The sequence below is a fragment of the Herpailurus yagouaroundi genome, unplaced genomic scaffold (genome assembly GCF_014898765.1).
Source record: "Herpailurus yagouaroundi ecotype Mexico unplaced genomic scaffold, PumYag 141, whole genome shotgun sequence".
Classification (NCBI taxonomy): domain Eukaryota; kingdom Metazoa; phylum Chordata; class Mammalia; order Carnivora; family Felidae; genus Herpailurus; species Herpailurus yagouaroundi.
In genome coordinates this window covers 3,386,509-3,406,403 of record NW_024412396.1, presented here as the reverse complement: position 1 = coordinate 3,406,403, position 19,895 = coordinate 3,386,509, and the positions used below count along the sequence as shown (strand labels likewise).

The window sequence follows — 19,895 nt, the reverse complement described above, 5'->3', positions numbered from 1 at the left end:
GACTCCCTTCCTCCTGACCCAATGGTACCACTTACAGGAATCTAGCTGGGACCTATATGCTAAATCTAGCCTTAAGATGTATGTTTGGGCTGCCTGGGTGGCTCAATCAGTTAAGTCCATACTCTTGGGGCGCTTGGGTGGCTCAGTTGGTTAAGCAAAGGACTTCTGGCTCAGGTCATGATCTCCCATCCGTAGGTTTGAGCCCTGCATCTGGCTCTGTGCTGACAGTTCAGAGCCCGGAGGCTTCTTCTGATTCTGTCTCTCTCTGCCCCTCGCCCGCTCACACTCTGTCTCTCTCAAAAATAAACATTAAAAAAAAAAAAAGAGTCCATACTCTTTTAAAAAATATTTTTAAACATTTATTTACTTTTGAAAGACAGAGACAGAGCATGAGCAGGGGAGGGGCAGAGAGAGCGGGAGACACAGAACCAGCACAGAGCCCCATGCAGGGCTCAAACCCACAAACTGTGAGATCATGACCTGAGCCGAAGCCAGATGCTTAACTGACTGAGCCACCCAGGCGCTCTGAGTCTGTACTCTTGATTTCGGCTCCCCACTTTGGGCTCTGTGCTGACATGGACCCTGCTTGGGATTCTCTCTCTCCCTCTCTCTGCTCCTCCCCTGCTTGCTTGCTCTCTCTCAAAAATAAATTAATTAAAAAAAGGATATGTTCAACACATCAATTAATGATAATAGCAAAACACTGGAAACAAAATAGTCTAAATATACTGTAATATGGGAGTATATTGGTTAAGCAAATTATGCTCCATGTGGTAGACACAGAAATATCAGGTAGTCATTAAAATGATGTAGTCTTTTTTTTTTTTTTTGCTGTGGGAAATTGTGCAAGTTATATTGTTAAGTGTTTTTTTAATTTTTTTTTTTTTTTTTTTTTTTTGGCAAAGTGCAAGTGGGGAGGGGCAGAGAAAGGAGGACAGAGGATCCAAAAGTGGGCTCTGTGCTGACAGGCTGATGATGTGGGGCTCGAACCCACCAACCATGAGATCATGACCTGAGCCAAAGTCAGATGCTCGAGCCACTCAGGTGCCCCAGGTTTGTGTTTTTTTTTTTTTTTTTAATGTTTATTTTTTAGAGGGAGGGAGGGGCAGAGAGAGAGGGAGACAAAGAATCCAAAGTAGGCTCCAGGCCCTGAGCTATCAGCACAGAGCCCAAATCAGGGCTGGAACCCATGGACTCAGAGGTCATTACCAGAGTCAAAGTTGATGCTTCACCAACTGAGCCACCCAGGTGCCTTGGAATACCATCTTTTAAAAAAACCTAACTGTGGGGCACTTTGTCTCTGTCTCAAAAATAAACATTAAAAAATTTTTTTAATACAGAACTTGTACATTATTGAACAAAGCATTAAAAGTCATGTTAAATATTAAAAAAAAATTTTGAGGGGTGCCTGGGTAGCTCAGTTGGTTAAGTGGCTGACTTCAGCTCAGGTCATGACCTTGTGGCTCCCGAGTTTGAGCTCTTCATTGGGCTCTGCTGTCAGCACAGAGCCTGCTTTGGATCCTCTATCTCCTTTTTTCTCTGCCCCTCCCCTGTGCTTTCTTTCTCTCTCAAAAATAAATAGGGGCGCCTGGGTGGCTCAGTCGGTTGAGCATCTAGCTTCAGCTCAGGTCATAATCTCACGGTTCTTGAGTTCGAGCCCCACGTTGGGCTCTGTGCTGACAGCTCGGAGCATGGAGCCTGCTTCAGATTCTGTGTCTCCCTCCCTTTCTGCCCCTTCCCTGCTTGAGCTCTGTCTCTCGCTCTCTCTTGAAGATAAATAAACAATATAAAAAAATTTTTTTAATAAATAAACATTTAAAAAAATCTGAGATTCTGTGACCAAACTGAGTCTTAATATTAAGTCAGAGGTGCCTGGCTGGCTCAGTCAGAAGAGCATGTGAGTCTAGATCTTGGGGTTGTGAGTTCAAACCCCACATTGGGTGTAGAGATTACATAAATAAAATAAATAAATCTTTTTTTTTTTTTTTTAATTTTTTTTTTCAACGTTTATTTATTTTTGGGACAGAGAGAGACAGAGCATGAACGGGGGAGGGGCAGAGAGAGAGGGAGACACAGAATCGGAAACAGGCTCCAGGCTCCGAGCCATCAGCCCAGAGCCTGACGCGGGGCTCGAACTCCCAGACCGCGAGATCGTTACCTGGCTGAAGTCGGACGCTTAACCGACTGCGCCACCCAGGCGCCCCAAAATAAATAAATCTTTAAAAAAGTCAAGGGGCGCCTGGGTGGCTCAGTCGGTTAAGTGTCTGATTTTGGCTCAGATCATGATGCCACAGTTCCTGAATTCGAGCCCTGCATCTGGCTCTGTACTGACAGCTCAGAGCCTGGAGCCTGCTTCAAATTCTGTGTCTCCCCCCTCTCTCTACCCCTCCCCCGCTCGTGCTCTGTCTCTCAAAAATAAACAAACATTAAAAAAATTAAGTCAAATACTAAAGGATATAGGATTTTATCTCTGGATCCATTGATAGATTTTTTTTAGTTTATTTGGAGAGAGAGAGAGCTCGTGCGGGCGCCTGAGTGGGGGAGGGGCAGAGAGAGGGAGACAGAATCTCGAGAAGACTTGGCGCTGTCAGCACAGAGCTTGACACGGCTGGAAGGCTGGAATTCACAAACCGTGAGATCATGACCTGAGCCAAAACCATAACCAACTGAGCCACCCAGGTGCCCCAATTGATTGATTTTTGTATGTAAATATTAAGCTTTTGAATGTAATTGTCACTTGTGACTTACAATACCTTTATTTTTTATTTTAGAGAGAGCGTGCGAGTGGGGGAGAGGGGCAGAGGGAAAGAGAGAATCTTAGGCAGGCACCACGCTCAGTGGGAGCTGGACTCAAGGCTCTACCCTATGACCCAATGATCATGACCTGAACCAAAATCAAAGAGTTGGAGGCTCAACTGACTGAGCCACCCAGGCGCCCTTTATAATACTTTTTAAATGCATATGGACATTTATGTCTTAGGATATGCTATGTGTTCCATTGAAAGAAATATACCATTTCTTTTAAAATAATTAAGTCATTTTGAGAAACTATTGGCTTTCCCTCTCATGATTTTGAAATTTGGTATGTTGCTTGGTGACATTTTGTGAAGTGCTTGGGCACTTCATTGGGCAGCTTCGTGTTTTCCCAGCCACACTTGAAGCCGCTTAATGCCACAGAGAACTTTTCTACCTTCAGCACCCATTTTAGGACTTGTTCTAGTGATTGCTAAGTAAATGTCAGCTAATTGACTTTCTTTGTGACCTGCCTTGTGCTATTTCCTGTTCATTAGCATCCCCACTAGAGGGCAGGCTGGGCTAGAGAGGAGAGGAGGGGAGCAGATTTTTCTTTTCTGGCTAACCCTGGCCTCCCTCTCCCCCACCCCACCTTGCAGGCTGGCAACTGCAGAGTTTCTCGGACACGTGTTCAGCTCTGGGCTACACAAGGGAAAGTTGTCTTCCGAAGCAACTGATTACATTATCTTCTTGTAGCATTCTGTGTAGAAGGAAAGGGGAAGTGTGTTAATTTACCTAGGATTTAAATTCTGTTGACCAAAAAGCAATTGAGTAATTATGGGATTTCTAATACTCTCATGTCCTGTGACCTTGAGAATCAGAAATTTTTGTGTGGCAGAGAGGAGGTACAGATGTGATACAGAAGCTAAAAACCCTTTCTTTAGCCAGGAATTTGAATAGGAACTATCAGTATGAACTCATGAAGTGTTTTGTCTTACTATATCTGTTGAAAAGATCTAGAAACAATGACCAATCGAGTAGATCTTTTTTTTTTTAATATTTTATTTATTTTTGAGTGAGAGAGAATGAGTGGGGGAGGGGCAGAGAGAGAGAGGGAGACACAGAATCCAAAGCGGGCTCCAGACTCCGAGCTGCCAGCACAGAGCCTGAGGCGGGGCTTGAACCCACAAACCCTGAGATCATGACCTGAGCCGAAGTCGGACGCTCAACCGACTGAGCCACCCAGGCGCCCCACCAGTAGTAGATCTTAAAATGCCATTTCCCATGGAAAGCCACCAGAGCTTAAAGAAATGGCTGATTCCAGGTCTGGGGCAAAAAATGTACGAGACAAACACGGAACAGCTTATCTTACCAGATAGCAAGAAGACAGCAAACACTATCAGGGTAATGTCAAAAGGACTCAGTGGCTTGGTCGGTTAAGCATTCAACTCTTGATTTTGGCTCAGGTCATGATTTCACGGTTCATGGATTTGAGCCCTGTGTTGGCCTCTTCTCTCTGCCCATCCCCCACTTGCTCTCTCTCAAAAATAAATAAACTTAAAAAAAAAAAAAAAGGACTCAGGAGCCAAGTTCTCATGGCCAAAGATGGGATAATTTGAGCACTAAAAGGGTAACTTCATTGGGGCGCCTGGGTGGCTCAGTCGGTTAAGTGTCCACCTTTGGCTCAGGTCATGATCTTGCGGTTCATGAGTTTGAGCCCTGCGTCGGGCTCTGTGCTGACAGCTCAGAGCCTGGAGCCTGCTTCAAATTCTGTCTCTCCCTCTCACTCTGTTCCTCCCCCGCTCACGCTCTTTCTCTCTCTCTCTCTCCCTCAAAAATAAATAAAGCTTAAAAAAAAATAAAAGGGTAACTTCATAAACATTAAGTATGTTTAAATCCATGAGTTCATAATGGTGTATGTGTGTGTGTAAGTAACTAATTGTTTGCCCTTTTGCAGGATGATAGAAAATTAAATCATATTGGAGATGGTAAATAAAGGAAAAGAATCAGTTACTTTGTTGCTTCTCTATAAACTATACCTCGAGGTAATGAAATAGAATATAAAGGGAAGTTTTGTAAAACTTCCAACAATTATGACAGTTTGAATACAGCTGTCTTGAAATCCCTGGTAAATTAATGAATCTAGGCATTAAGCATCTAGATCTGGATGCTTCAATGATTAAATTAAGGGAAAAGAAAGGAATGGAGGGGGAACTTATAGATTGAGACTTAAAAGGCATATGAAATTCTTAAAAATGGGCAAAGCTGAACCGTAATGTCTACAGATCCACACTTGGGTGATAAAACTACAAAAATAAACTTAAAGGACATAATTATCATGCATCACAATATCCATCTATGCCAGGAAGGAGGGGCTATGATGAAGGTGAAGAATGTAGGGAGGGGGTGGCTGGGCTTTGGGTGTCTGCAAAGTTCTGTTTTTTTCTCTGGATGATGGTTTACAAGTGTTCACTTTCTGTTAGTTTATTAAGCTATACCTTTGTTTTTCATGGTTTTCTGTATCTGTGTTTTAACGTAAAATAAAAAGATGAGGGATGCCTGGCTGGCTCAGTCATAAGAGCATGCAACTCGATCTTGGGGTTGTGAATTCAAGCGCCATGGTGGCTGTAGACATTACTTAAATAAATAAAAAACTTAAAGTAAAATAAAAAGATTAACTAAAATGTGTTAGGGACACCTTAGTGGCTCAGTCGGTTAAGCGTCGAACTCTTGATTTTGGCTCAGGTCATAACCTCACAGTTCAGTGAGATGGAGCCCTGGCATTGGACTCTGTGCTTAATGTTGAGCTGGCTTGGGATTCTCTCTCCCTTTTCTTCTCTGCCCGTCTCTCCCTCTCTCAAAATAAACAAACTTAAAAAAAAATTAATAGTGTGTTAACTACATTTTATCATTTCTCTGCAGGGCATGTAGCCTAATTTTATTCTAATTGTCAAAATAATTTTTAAGGCTAATACCTTTAAATCACTGGGCATTTAGATACCTGGAGGGCTCTGGAACCCCAGTTCCCTGCCTCTTTCCTGGAGGGACTTATTTCCAAACCAATTTTCTCTTCTAAATTTTATTTGCATTGCTCACTCTCCTCTTAAACTGTAGCGTCAGCAATATATGACATAGGCTTACAGGACACACTCTAATCAATATAGAGTGGAAAGGTGAGAGCAGCTAACATACAGTCAGTGGTTACTCCATGCCAGGAACAGTTCTGAGTGCTGGCTCCACTGACCTTTAATCCTTCTAACAACACCGAGGTGCAGGCACATCCCGGTTTTACAGATGAAGAAACCCAGAGGCACCTGACTCTACCGTGTGCCTAACATCTCTGTTGTGCCGCCTCTGATCATTTTCTCAGGTATTGCATGCCATTCATGAAGCTGAAGATTTGGCTGTATATTTTTAAGTATAATAGACTCCATTACTAACTATACATTAACACGTGATCCACTCTGACCTTAGCTTCTTCTCTGCTTACACATGATAGCTGGTTATTGGCTGTTCTCTATGAAACACTTGGTGTTTCCTCCTCCAGTTTTTTCTTTTGCAGCAATTCCCAGAAACTCCATTTTTGATTTGTTGGAGTTTATTCTCATTTTCTGGGTGTGGACTTCCATCCTACCAATCTGTTTATACATGCCCTCAGCCTGATTCAGATCAGAGGTGAAGTTATCCCTCAGCCAGTGCCCCTGATTTATGGAGGATCATCGCTCCCTTTGTGGTCTTCCTATAAAGCTGATTTCTGAGGATTTAGGCCAAAGCCTTGCTACTTAAACTATGGTCCCTGGACCAGCAGCATCAACATCAATTAGGAGCTTGTAAGAAAAATAATCTCCTGGCCACTCCAGACCTGCTGAATGAGCATTTTATCAAGATCCCCAGGTGATTCGTATGCACTTTTAAGTCTGAGAAGCATGGAATAGGGGACATCTAAAATCCTTATAGTTCTCCAGTCTATGCTGCTATGAGAGATGTCTATGCCGTTATTGTTTATCCTTGGTTCTCCTGTTTGCTGTGTGGGCTTGGGCAATTACTTGACCTCTGTATGCCTTTGTTTCTTCATCTGTAATGTGGTACTTGCTTCAAAGGGTTGTTTTGTAACGTGCTCAGAACAGTACCTGGCGCACAGAAGGTACTATAAGTGTTAGCTCTCTTAATATTGAATGAGCTTTCATGAATGCTTTGGAGTCCCAGTGTCAGGTCAAGCAGGAAGAAGAACAGGTTTGACGACTGACAATGGAACTGCTTCACTGGGGATGGGAGGCTTCTGGTTTCCAAGTGGGAGGTCAGAAATTTAAGGCCTGGAGGCTATACGGAGTAGCTGGTAGAGGCCCCTGTCTTTTTAAGAACTGGGGACACACAGCAGATGTGCCTTCTCCCAGAAATTCCCACTTATATGGCCCAGTGGTAGCGCTGCCTGTGAGAGAGGTCCTGGATATCACCGGGCTGCGCCAGGCCAGACTGCACCAGCGTGCTGGCTGCTTGGAGAGCTGCAAGAAGTCTATGAAATTGGTGTTAGAGAGAAGCCTGTGAAGACAGGCAGGAATGAAACAGCACAAAAGTTGTGTAAAATAAATGAGCATCTCTTATTATTAGCATGTTGGAGAAGGCCTGTGGCCTGGTCTCATGGCACCCAGATGTTAGTTCTATCCAATTGCTCATACTTTCTGCAAGCCTGGTGGCTCTCCTATCCCTAGATGGCGGCTGGGACAGATGGGGGGGTGCTGTGTTCTCCTGCTAGCCTGGAGCCTCAGGTCACATTCTACGCACACGTCCCTCCAGGGCCTCCAGTTCAGCCAACACCTCCTTGGGCAGATCCTGATTGACTTGCTCTGTCAGGTAGCTCCGAATGTCACGCACCTCCTGTTCCCAGAAGTCTTTGGGGAGTGAGAATAGTTGTGTGGTATCTATCGCTCCCAGACCACTGAGATCCAAGGCACCTTCCTTTGGCACCAGCCCGATGGGCGTCTCTCGGGCACTGTCCTCCCCCTCTAGCCGCCGGCAGATCCAGTCTAGCACCCGAGCATTCTCTCCAAAGCCTGGCCACAGGAAGTGGCCCGCCTCATCCCGCCGGAACCAGTTGACGTGGAAGATGCGGGGTAGCCGGGCCCCCTTGCGCTCCTCCATGCTCAGCCAGTGTTCTAGGTAGCGCCCAAAGTTGTAGCCAAAAAAGGGCCGCATGGCAAATGGGTCGTGCATGATGACCTTCCCTGGGGAGGGGAGCAGGATGGGTAAGGAATCTTCCTCCTAACTGGAGAAGAGAAGGGCACCCTGCATCCAGCTGGAGGAAGTTGGGAAATGTTGGTGGCTCCAGAAGATCCTCAAGAGTAGGGTGAAGAGAAGGGATTGGGAAAAGAGACCCGTGGAAAGGGCAGGCAGGAGGAAGGGAGGAAGGTCTGGCTCAGAAAGGGAGAGAAGCAGCCATGTGGATGTATAGGGATGGCACTCACCTTTGTGTTCAGCCGCAGCAGTGGACTCAGAGCGCATAGCACTGCCCACAAATACCCCGTGGCGCCAGTTGAAGGCCTCATATACCAAGGGTACTCCTAGAACACCAGTGAACAGGGTCACAGGCAGCTTTTGTCTGTGGGCCCTCACCCCCTCCCTCCTGGTGATCTTGATTCCTGGTCTCTCTCTCCTAGTATCTCTGCTTTCCCATTTTCAAACCCCATGCCTCCCCATATTTTGCATTCTCCAGGGGATAGTTCTAGAGACAGCTACAGTTGGCAATCTAGGCTGAGCTTTAAGTATAAGAGGGAGGTAGGCCCTGAGATGGAGACAGACCTTTTACCAAGAAGGCATGGAGCCCACACAATGCTTACCTTTGGGTCTGCGGCCTCCAAAGATGATGGCATCAATGGGGACACCCTCGGGGGCCTCCCAGGCTGGGTCCATGATGGGGCACTGGCGAGCCGGGGCACAAAAGCGAGAGTTGGGATGTGCACAGGGCTCCTTGTCTCCTGGCAGGGGAAATACAAATACTTTCAGTTCCAAGGGCTTTTCCACCCCCAACACACACATATATTTGCATGCACTCTTGCAAAATTTCTGTTTGCATCATCAACTCCCTGCAACCTTGTGTGGTAAGGAGCAGGGAGAAGGGAGCCAGGACATCTTTCCCAAAAGATCAGGTTATTTATCCATAATGGTGCTACCAGCTGTGCTATGTGAGAAAGAATGGGCAAGGAATTGGGGTTTAGCAGGACACTACTGTCTATGCCAAGCTGTAGCTACTTGGCATTGGCCAGTGCTCAAGAGAATGGGCTTAGATCTTGGCATAAGGTTTTCGCAGAAATTTTATCCCAGAAATGATTTATATATGGGATTAAAAAAAATTTTTTTAATGTTTATTTATTATTGAGAGACAGAGACACAGAGCGTGAGCAGGGGAGGGGCAGAGAGAGGGGGAGACACAGACTCTGAAGCAGGCTCCAGACTCTGAGCTGTCAGCACAGAGTCTGATGCGAGGTTCAAACCCACGAACTGTGAGATCATGACCTGAGCTGAAGTTGGTCACCCAACCAACTGAACCACCCAGGCGCCCCACTGTGGGATTATTATTTAAACAAACATTCAAACCTAAAGCAAAAACTGAGGCTGTCAATGAGTACTTCAGACAATTGACTTTCCATCAGCAAATAGAGGAAGATGGGGTCTTCTGAGCTTTCAAAATGTAAACAGCAATTGATTTTGAAGCTAGAAGAATTTTGGTGATTTCCCTGGGTCTCCTTAGACCCAGAGGGAACAATATGTCTTGAAGACCTCACATATAACCTGGGCAGGTGAAACCTGAGGAGCATAGGACATTTGGTCCCTAGGGAGAGAATGGGACCAAGTCGGTGGCATGTGTATAAAACACCACCATGGGGGTCCTAAATGCACACAGAAGCTTCTCTGCTGGAGGTTGCCGGTTAGACCTGGGAAGGGGGGCAAGGGAGTTCTACAGCCAGCCCATCTCTCCCTGCCGCTCCCCGCGCGCCCCCCCCCGCCAACCTGCCCAGCTCCTGCTTCCACTTGCATATAAGAGCCTCTTGCACTTCCAGCAGCCCCCAATTTAGGACCCTGGCACAGGGTATTATTCTGGGAATAGCAGCTGGGCACAACATGCCCTAGTTATACCCGTGAATCTAGAGATGATGAAAGGGTTGGGGAACTAGCCTTCGGGGAAGTATGAAAGTTTCTTGGGTTTCTTAGTTGGGTGGGAAGGCCAAGGAGGGCTTAATGATGGTGGTGGAGAAAGCAAGGGGTGATTAGATAAGGAGGGAGAATGCTTGGTCAGTCTGGAAGACGTGAATGTAGGCTTCAGTGACCACAAGGCCACCCTCCCCAGCATGCCCTTCTTTGCTTCCATTCTTAGGTCTCTGGGCTAACTGCAGAAGGTCCAGAGTGCAGGGTTGGGGGAGGGGCAGGGCTGCTAGGCACCAGGGGCGATGACAGGGTTGAGAAACTAGCTGTTAGAAGAGGCTAAAGAGCTGGTCTGATTTTGCCTGGAAGGATTTGGGTGTGCGTGTTAGAGGGATAGAGAAGGGTGAGGGTAACAACGCTGACCTTTAGACAATAATTATTATACAAGAGATGGTGGGAGCCAAGTGGCAGGGGGAGGGGCAGGCTTCCTCCTCCCTAATGGGTCAAACTTTGTGGACTATGCTTTGAGCCCAAGTCCTTGTGTAAAAATTTTCAAAACAGTCCTTCCCTTTCCTTTTTAAAAAAATTCCAAGGGCACCTGGGTGGTTCAGTTAAGTGTCTGACTCTTGATTTCAGCTCAGGTCATGATCTCAGGGTTTGTGAGTTCGAGCCCTGCTTTGGGGTCTGTGCTTCAGTGTTTCCCCACTTGTTCTCTCTCTCTCTCTCGCAAATAAACTTAAAAAAAAAAAAAAGCTCCAGCTTATTTTTACCGAAAATTTGCTATGTATTCAGCACTATGCTGAACACTTTGCATGCATTATTATTTCTTAAGGTTTATTTATTTAGTTTGAGGGGGAAAGGGGCAGAGAGAGAGGAAGGAGAGAGAATCCCAAGCAGGGGCTCAAACTCACGATCTGTGAGATCATGACCTGAGCCGAAATCAAGACACGGACGCTTAACCAACGGCACTCCTGCATGCGTTATTTAATTTAACTCTCCAACAGCCAAGATAGGTACTTTGGTAACTGCCTCCATTTAGCTGATGGGGTAATTGAAGTTCATGAGGGTAAGCAGCTTAGCCAGGTCCCAAAGCCAATACCTGGAGTTGGGACTTGACCTGAGGTCTCACCTGGGGTTAGAAACCGGGAATATTTATAATTTCCTGTGACTCCCAGAGGTCCTGGAGGACAGCCACAGGTTGTGGAGAAGCCTTTTACGTCATCAAGGTGCTGAGCCCTAGGGGCTGTATCCCAACTCCCCCATCATACATACCAGGTTTCCAGGGTTTTCCCAGCCAGGAGGTCACAGTGACACCAGGTGGAAGAGGCTGGTCAATGCCCTCCCAGTACACTCCACCATCACTGGTCTCAGCCACATTGGTGAAAAGAGTGTTACTCTGGATTGTGGCCATGGCATTGGGATTAGTGGTGGCAGAGGTGCCAGGGGCCACGCCGAAGAAGCCATTCTCAGGGTTGATGGCCCGGAGTCGACCTGTCAGGAGCAGAAGTGAAGGAAAGGAAGGATCAACCAGTAAGAGTTGAGAGGTGCATCCATGGAAGGTCCTATTCTGTTCCCTCTTGCCCTGAGCTGGCCCCCAGATCTTATGGAGAAAGCCCTTCTGTCTCTAGGGTGGGTAGACTGCCAGGAGGTATAGGGCAGGGTCCACCATGAGCAGTGAAGGGGAGACTCCTATGCTCTGGTATGAGCCAGAACTGAGTATGATCCATGGGCCTCTCACCGTCACTGTCAAACCTCATCCAGGCAATGTCATCCCCCACACACTCCACTTTCCAGCCTGGCAGTGCTGGCCGCATCATGGCCAGGTTAGTCTTGCCGCAGGCACTGGGGAAGGCGGCTGCCACGTAGCGCTTCTTCCCTGCGGGGTTGGTGATACCCAGGATCTGCGTGTCGAGGAGGGAGGGAACAAAGAGGAGGTCAGTTATGGTCTGCACAGAAAGGACAGCTAGGCGTTAACAGGGAGGACAAATAATTATTGCCTAAACAGGTGCACCACCTTGCCACAGGGCTGGTGTGGCAGCAAGTTGAAGCCCCCTCAATGTTCAGCAGCCTGGGGCCAAAGCTTTGGTCATTTGGGCAGAGTCCCTCCCAACCGGCCCGGCACCTGGCGGTGGGGAGGTGAGGCTGACCAGCCAGGCCCCACTCCTGCCCTGCTCCCTGCAGCTGCCTAGGTCCTCACCAGGCCCTCACCAGCATGTGCTCCGCCAGCCAGCCCTCATCCCGGGCCAGCCGAGAGGCGATGCGAAGGGCAAAGCACTTCTTGCCCAGCAAGGAGTTGCCGCCATAGCCGCTGCCGAAGGAGACGATCTCTCTCTGGTCAGGCACGTGGCCAATCAGGGTTTTCTCTGGGTTGCATGGCCAATGGCTCACCGGCTCCCCTGGGGACAATGGGTTATGGGGTCATGGGGCCGGCTGTTGGTAGGGGCATGAGGAACTGGGGCATTAGGAGCTGGAGGGTATTGGGATTGGCAGGAGAGACACTGAGGAGCGGTGGTGGTGCCAATGAGTAGCTTAACACCCCCCCGCACCCCCAGTATCTATCAGCTCCTACGTCCCTGTTCTGGGACAGGACATGGATAAGTGACTTTTCTCAATCTTGTGCAAATTGCTCTGCCAACACAGCATTGCCCCAGCCCAGACTGCTGCTTTAGATTTTGGGAATGAGGTGTTTCACTAATTCAGATGGGTAGGATTGAGGGTTTTCTCTGAATGCAAGCAGGTCTCTGTGGCCTCCCCTAGGCAGGGTAGGCGCTCACCTTGCCCAGTCAGGGGCTGGCCCACAGAGTGCAGACACTTGACAAAGTTGCCATCTCCCAGGGCCTGAAGCACAGGCGTCCCCAGTCGGGTCATGATGCGCATGCTTGCCACCACGTAGGCCGAATCAGTGAGCTGCACTCCGATTCGGGACAGTGGGGAGCCCACGGGACCCATGCTGAATGGAAGCACATACATGGTTCGGCCTATGGAGGAAAAATACCACCAGGATGAAGGGTTCTAACCTGTTAATATCTTCAGTGCCCCTGCTTCTGTGTCCCTGCCCCGGTTACCCTGCATGCAGCCTGGAAACCTCTCATCCACAGCTTGCTGGAACTCAGCTGGGGACATCCAGTTGCCTAACTGCCCACGGGCCCCACCAGCCGGGAGGGGCACTGTGTCCCGTTGAGAAGGAGTTACAATCACTGTCTTGCTCTCTACTCGTGCCACATCCTTGGGGTCTGTGCGGGCCAGCCAGCTGGGGGAGAAAGGATTATCAGGAAAACGTGGCCAGATGATCTCCCTCATCCCCAGACCCAATCTTTCAAGTCCAACTTTGACTCTACGTCTTTTGTGGGTCTTATTTTTGCCCATCTATTTGCACCTCAGTTGCTTGCTCCAGATTTTGTCCCATCTAAGGGGTAGTTCCTTTGGCCCAGCCTTCTAAAGGCCTCTGCCCTCGGCAAAAACTCTGAACTTGGAAGAGGGGGGGAAAAAAAAGCAAAGGTTTTTATTTGTATTAGCTTCTTTCCTTAACATAAAAAATATAGACCAATCTCACTAATTCCTGATTCTGTTTCCCCCAGAGCTCCCATTCTTGCTCATTCCATTGGGATGGTCTAGTTAAATTTGATGTTTGTCTTGGTAAACCCAACGTGGCCTCTGTCCAATAAGCTGTTCCCATCCCATGGGTCACAGGGCTCAGGGCTTACCAGTTGTTGTACTTGGGGAGCTTTCGGATAAGTCCCTGCTTTTCCAGCAGGGCCAGTGTGGCAGTGTTCTCAGCCTCGGTGCCATCACAGATGTGGATGCCCTCTGGTTGGCACAGGCGGGCACTGCGCTCCACAAAGTCTCGAACTCCAGCGGGCAGCTGGCCCAGATCTCCACTGAGTACTCGTAGGGTCTGGATGCTGCGCCATGATGACCAGCCCCAAGGGCTCAGCCCAGGCCGGCTAAGCCTACGACAAGAAATAGGTAATGGGATGGGTGTTCTCATGGAAGATGGGCAAGTCAAGGGGACAGAAAGCTTGGGCTGCCATGGAGCATGCTAAAACAGGTCTTGGCGCAGGCACCTTGAAGAGCAGGTGAGAGTAGGTGTGTGGGATAGGTTCAGGCCACATGTACCTTGTGGCCTCCATGAGTCTCAGTGAGGGTGTTTTCTTGTCAGCAAGGGACGAATATTGCCAAAGGAGCATAAAGGCACATGCCTGGTGGCGTGGAGGGTATATGTCGGCATGCTGAGGTTATTGCAGTCTTAACCCATGCCCACGTTTAACTCTGTCTGGTCAAGGTTGGAAATGAGGAGGTGCCCTATGACCCAGTGTCGATAAACTGTGCCCTGGTGACAGCTTCATGGGTCTGGTAGTTAAAGCCCTCATCCCTGTTCTTTCCATTCTTAAGTATAGTTTTTATAAGTTAAAAAAGCAGCTGCTTTTTACTTTTTTCTTCTGGTGTGTATAAGACTGTGAAAGCCTCAGCAAAGGACCCAGTCTTTGAGATGGTACAGTCCCAGGTTTCCAAATTAGGGCTCTTGCACAGAGAGTTGGTAACTGGGTATTGGGGTTCCAGGCATCAGAGCTAGGGCTGCCCACCTGGGCCAACAAGGGTTGCATAAGATATTGCTATTGGGTAGGTATCTTTGAGCTGGGTGGAAGGCTGACTGTTGGGGAATGTCAATGGCTGGGGTACATGCCCATTCCCATGAGGGCAGGGTCCCTGTTCTCTGTCCCTTCACACCCCTGGGAGAGGGAGAAGCAGGGTCTGCTCTGATTGGCCCGGACCCAGGGTGGAGTGACCCAGAGAGAGAGCAAAGGCCAAGAGAGGGAAGTTGCCCTTCTCTGATGCCAGGGCCTCGCCCACCAGAAACTGCTCCACACATCAGACTGCATGCCCCTGTTCCTCCCCTTAGAGGTCAAATGCCTAGAGAGTTTTGGGTGTTGGTGGTAGGTGGTAACATCAGACTGCAGAAAGCTCAGTTAAACTTAGGCTGTAAGCCTGGGGAAGGGAGACAGCTCGGACCATGGATATGGGAGTTGGAACCTGGCTAGAGTGGACCTGGGCTGGCAGGATTCAAACCCAGTGTGGCCTCAGGGGCAGAGGAAGAGGACTCCTGGGACCTGGCAGGTCCCTCTCCCCACAGGGGGCCTGGCTCAGGAAGTCTCTGGTGATCCTCTCTGACTCTCTACCAGTGGGACCCTCTCCTTTTCCTCTGCTCCAGAGGCTACCCACATGGGCTGGCCAAGAGGAACCAGCTGTGGGAGAGACTTGGGGGTTAGCTCAGACTTTGGGACACATGCTGGGGAGAAGGGAGGCCACAGAGGAACGACAGGAAGCTGTGAAAAGGGAGCAGGGCCTAGGAGCTTCCGTCCCAGACAGAGGACGAAGCCAACCTATTAGAATTGAAGGCAACTTGTCCCCCTCCTCCACCTTGTTTCCCTCTTTCCCCTGGCCGCAGGTCCATTAGCTGCGCCAGGCTTCCCTCCAGGTTCCAGTTCGCGGGAGGTCGGAAATGGAGGTTTACCTTGTGCCTTCTTTGGGGAGTTCTGAGCTCAATCCCCCAGGGGTTCATGCACCCTTGACCCCAGGGTCCTACCGCGCTTCTAATCGCAACTGGGGCACAAGAGTTACATCTTAAAGAAAAGGAGGAGACGAGGAGACAGGGCTCTGTGGGGGCGAGCGAGGAGGGGAGGAAGTTGTGAGTGGCAGATCGAGACGGCGCGGTCAGAGATCAGCAAAGCAGGGACGGGGGAGGAGGGGACGGAAGCGGAGAGACTCGGAGCGGCGGCGGCCGCCCCAGATCTCCCGCGAGACACGGGCCGGAGAGGCTGGGGATGGAGACACACTCGCCCCGGGCCCGTCTCCTCCTCGGCTGAGAAAGCCGGCGGAGGCTGGCGGGCAGGAGAGAGCCATTGGCAGCCCCGAGGGGGCGAGCGCGGCGGAAGGTGCGGGTCGGCCCCGGGCTAGGGCTCACTCACCGCAGGCCGGGGCGGTACACAGCGGCCATGGCACCTGGGTCTGCGGGGTGGCCACGAGAACCGAGCGGAGCCGGGGAGATAAGGAAGGCGGGGAAAGAAGGTGCGCTGTTAAGCGAGCGGGAGCGAAGGCTGGGCGGGAGGCGCTTAAAAAGGAGGCGGGCGGGAGGGCGCAGGGGCGGTACCTCGCTGGGCCTGCGCGACCCTCTCTACGCCCTAGCCGTACAGCCGCTCCCCCAGGGCACCAGGCCCCGACCGGACCAGACGCCTCCCCTCCCCCAGCATCCTAGCCCCCACACCCATCTCTCTCATTGGACAGCTGGGCCCCCTACTCGGCTCCCCGCCTCCGCGAGGCTCCGCCCCCCGCTCCGCCTCGCCCCCTGCACATGATGTAACTTTGAGGACTCTTGCTCCCGAGAGATAGCGACTGGGAGACAACGGGGTGGCAAACAAACTAGGAACGAGGGGGGAGGCCAGGGCGAGGGCCCACGGAGGCTGGGAGTCCAGAAATCGAGGGTTGGGCATTGTCTTTTCTCTTCTTCTGGGGACTGGGCACTGTAAGACCCATGTTTTTCTGTTTTCCAGGGTCCCAAAGCTAACGTTTTCTTGGTCCCCAGCTCCTAAATACCTGTTTCTTCTCCCCCTGATGAGGGTTCCCTTCTGCCTTCCCATAAAATGATGGCGTCTCTCTACCCCCGAGTCTCTTCTTTGGGCCTCTGCCCTGGCTATTCTCTCCACATTCCCCTGAAGAACTAGTCTGTCCCACCCAACCACCACCATAAAGTCCTCAGGTAATTTGTCAAGTTATGTCTCCATCCAGACATCTCTCTTCAACTTGATACCATTGGGTACCACCCCAAATGCCATAGTACCCGAGACTCAACATGCCTGTAGTAGGCACCTGCCCAGCATCCACTCCCCCTTTCTGGTAATATCACCCTGATGTTCCTTTATGGAACTACCTCCTCAGTCCATGGAAGAAATCATATAGGTCTCCTGTGGGTAGGCTCTCAGTTTGACCAATTTGTGTCTTCCTCACTTTGGCCAGAGCAATTGGGAATGTTTAGGGATGGGCATGAGATCCCTCTCTGGAGCTTTTTCTGTAGACTTTCGAAATGAGCTCTTTCTGCTGGGTTTGCTGAGCTGGTGGGATATAAGCATAGAGCGGCAGGGTATCAGCTCGGCACTGCAAAGCAAGAACCTGCCCTCAATGAAAGCCAGCCCAAAGGAAGCAGCAGAGGGATGGAGAGCTACAGATTCCTGATTTTGATTATAGGACTCAACAAATTTCTTAATTTCTTCTCTCGCTCAAGCTAATTTTAAGTGGATTTCTGCCATTTGCAACAGAAACAATGCTGATTCTCAGGTTTCTCAAAGTTCTGTGCTAAAACATAGCGGGAAAAGGAGAGCTGGCCTCAAGCCTTGGGCTTGCTATTGGCTCTCTATCTCTTCCACCCAGGCTCCATCCTGGACTCAACCTTATGCGTACGTGTTTGGATTCTTTCCTCCAGTTCCTACATTCAAACTCCGTCCACACCTATTCCACTTCAGACAACTGCCTCTTTGGCAACCCTTTGGGCCTAAAGGTGTGCATGCTGGTCGCAGCATGGATCTACTGAAGGTCATCATCTCTTCCCTAATGCTGCACCTGCTCTCATGGTTCCCTATCTCAGTGAATAGCACCAGCATCTAGGCAGCTGCTCCAGAGGAACCTGAATCAGTCTAGGCTATTCCTTTCTTCTCTTCCATAGCCAATCAGATGCTAGGACCTTTGGATTTGTACTTCATAATTAGCTCTCAAATCTGTGTCTATCCCCATGGCCACTGCCTTAGTTCAGGACTTACCTCTCACCTGGCTTCAAGTGATATCTTCCAAGCCACCTCTTGGGCTGCCACCATTCCAAATGCCACTCCTTCTCCCTCCCACCAAGCTACCCTCCAACTCTTCACAGAAGTTCACTTTGATGAGTTAAGAGAGAGAGGGGTAATTTTTATTGTGTGGACACTAGGCTGGGCTCTGTGCCAGCAGCTTTACATGCATTATTTCATTCAGATTCACAACCATCCTATTTTACAGGTATGGACACTGAGGCTTAGAGAGGTTAAGTCATTTGCTCAAAGTTATATAGCTGGTCAGCAGGAGAAATGAAATCTGAATCCAAACCTTTCTGACTCTAATTACCAAGTTATTTCCCCCCTCCAATCCTATACTGTTCCCTTGATTTATCATTAAAAGAAAATGAGATCATATCACTCAGACTTAAAATCCCTCAAGGCTCCCTACCACATGGCAACTGATGTCCTTTATAATCTGACTCCTATTTATCCAACCTTTATCCCTGCCACCTTCTCTCCTATACACCAAACTGCAGTTTCCAGAGCACTTCTGTGAAGCTTTTCTGCTCTTCAGACTTAAATTAAACATCACCTCCTTTGTGAAGTCCGTTTGATTCTTAGAATTAACATCTATCTCATCCGTGTTGGTTTTATACTGTGTAATATATATATATATACATATATATATGTATATATATATATATTAATGTTTTTATTTATTTTTTTTTTATTAAATTTTTTTTTCTTCAACGTTTTTATTTATTTTTGGGATAGAGAGAGACAGAGCATGAACGGGGGAGGGTCAGAGAGAGGGAGACACAGAGTCTGAAGCAGGCTCCAGGCTCTGAGCTGTCAGCACAGAGCCCAATACGGGCTTGAACCCACGAACCATGAGATCATGACCTGAGCCAAAGTTGGATGCTCAATCGACTGAGCCTCTCAGGCGCCCCTACATACCTATATTTTTGAAGTTATCACACTTTATTATAGTTGTTTTTGTATCTTTATAATCCTCACTTAAGTGTTAGCTCCTTGAAAGGAGGGCCCAAATTTTAGTCTTGTTGTTATTTTATCTTAATTTGGCCTTATTTGGTCAGCTAATAAGTGCTGTTTGAATGAAGAATAAACAAGTCTTATGTTTCTGAACACTTCTCCCCCATTGTGTCCTTTCTTAGCTTAAGGGGCTCCCATGAGGATTTCCTTGTAGTGTCGATTCCCTTTATTCATTTATTTGCTACACTTTTATTCAGTTCCCTGGCCCTCCTCCCAGCCTCCCAGGTGTACCAGCTGGCCTAGTGTTCGAAGCACACCACCAGGGGGCAGGGTGTGACCAGCCTTGACCTGGTCTGCATTTTCTTCCCAAGGCCCTCTGGGTCTGGCCCTTGGACACCTTCCGGAGCTCCTGTAGTGGATGCTATGGTGTGTTGCCTAGATCCCTGCTTCAGGATCCAGGTTTTCCTTGTCCCAGCCTCGGAGTGGTGGCTGCTAATGACTCACAGCCGAATACTTCCCTGAGACCTACCTGTGGCTGAAGGGAGTGGTGTCACCAAACACAATACCCCTTTCCTGGGGCAGTGTGTATCCAGTGACTGATTGACGCAAGGGTACAAAGCCTGATCCCCTTTCCTCAATTTGGTCCATCTGAGCTCCAGAGCTCCTGTGGGATCGGCTGAAGTCTCTGTTCTAATGCAGTGTATTTCCACTTTTCCTCCTGCCCAGTCCTGCTTTTCTCACTCCTTTTGAAAATCCTCCTTGGTGAACCACCTGTATACAGGTTTCCATCTCAGAGTTTGTTTCCAGCTTAAGATATCCCCCAAACTCAACGTGGATACTGCATTAGCCCCCTAATCCCACTCTGATTCCATTTTGCCTTCTAGATCCAAAGTGATCTTTCCAAACAAAATCTGATCTCATCATGGCCCTGCCAAAAATTCTTTAGTAACTTCTCACTGTTCTTTGAGTAAAGACCAAATCCTAACCTTGGACCATGAGGCTGTGCTGGATCTGGCCCCTGCTGACATTGCCACCGTCACCTACCACCATTCTTCCCACTTCCTTGGCTTCTTCTACTCTCTGGCTATATTGGTCTTTTTGTCTGTTTGTTTTGTACTCATGTCTCCTTCCTGCCTGAGCCTTTACATATATTGTTCTTGCAGCTTGGAATCCCCACCTTCTCCATACCCCCGGACATGGTCACTTCTTACTCACCTGGCTGGTCTCAGTTTA

The 19,895-nt window shown here is 48.9% G+C and overlaps 2 protein-coding genes across 3 annotated transcripts in view; one reads left to right on the top strand and one right to left on the bottom strand.

Moving 5' to 3' along the window:
• NRL (neural retina leucine zipper) overlaps positions 1–19,895 on the top strand; it is a 29,986-nt gene that overhangs the window by 1,649 nt on the left and 8,442 nt on the right. The gene's annotated exons all lie outside the window — the stretch shown is intronic.
• On the bottom strand, positions 7,308–16,070 carry PCK2 (phosphoenolpyruvate carboxykinase 2, mitochondrial). Of its 2 annotated transcripts, none has more exons than XM_040476723.1 (10): positions 15,837–16,066; positions 13,575–13,820; positions 12,936–13,120; positions 12,645–12,848; positions 12,079–12,266; positions 11,609–11,771; positions 11,143–11,361; positions 8,568–8,705; positions 8,196–8,291; positions 7,308–7,955 (listed from the first exon to the last, which is right to left on the bottom strand). In XM_040476723.1, the coding sequence occupies exons 1-10, from the start codon at positions 15,863–15,865 to the stop codon at positions 7,501–7,503; spliced, it is 1,923 nt and encodes a 640-aa protein (XP_040332657.1). In that variant the 5' UTR covers positions 15,866–16,066; the 3' UTR covers positions 7,308–7,500. The 2 variants fall into 2 exon arrangements, with proteins under 2 accessions (XP_040332657.1, XP_040332658.1); XM_040476724.1 differs by having other exon boundaries at positions 7,764–7,996; positions 15,837–16,070.

Bases quoted from the DNA above. Each gene is read 5' to 3' on its own strand.
- PCK2 (XM_040476723.1), bottom strand. From the start codon at position 15,865: ATGGCCGCTGTGTACCGCCCCGGCCTGCG. The intron at 8,706-11,142 runs GTATGTATGATG...TTCCCCTGCCAG, and splicing joins GGGAAAACCCTGGAAACCTG to GAGACAAGGAGCCCTGTGCA. The intron at 8,292-8,567 runs GTAAGCATTGTG...CTGGTGTTCTAG, and splicing joins TGGAGGCCGCAGACCCAAAG to GAGTACCCTTGGTATATGAG.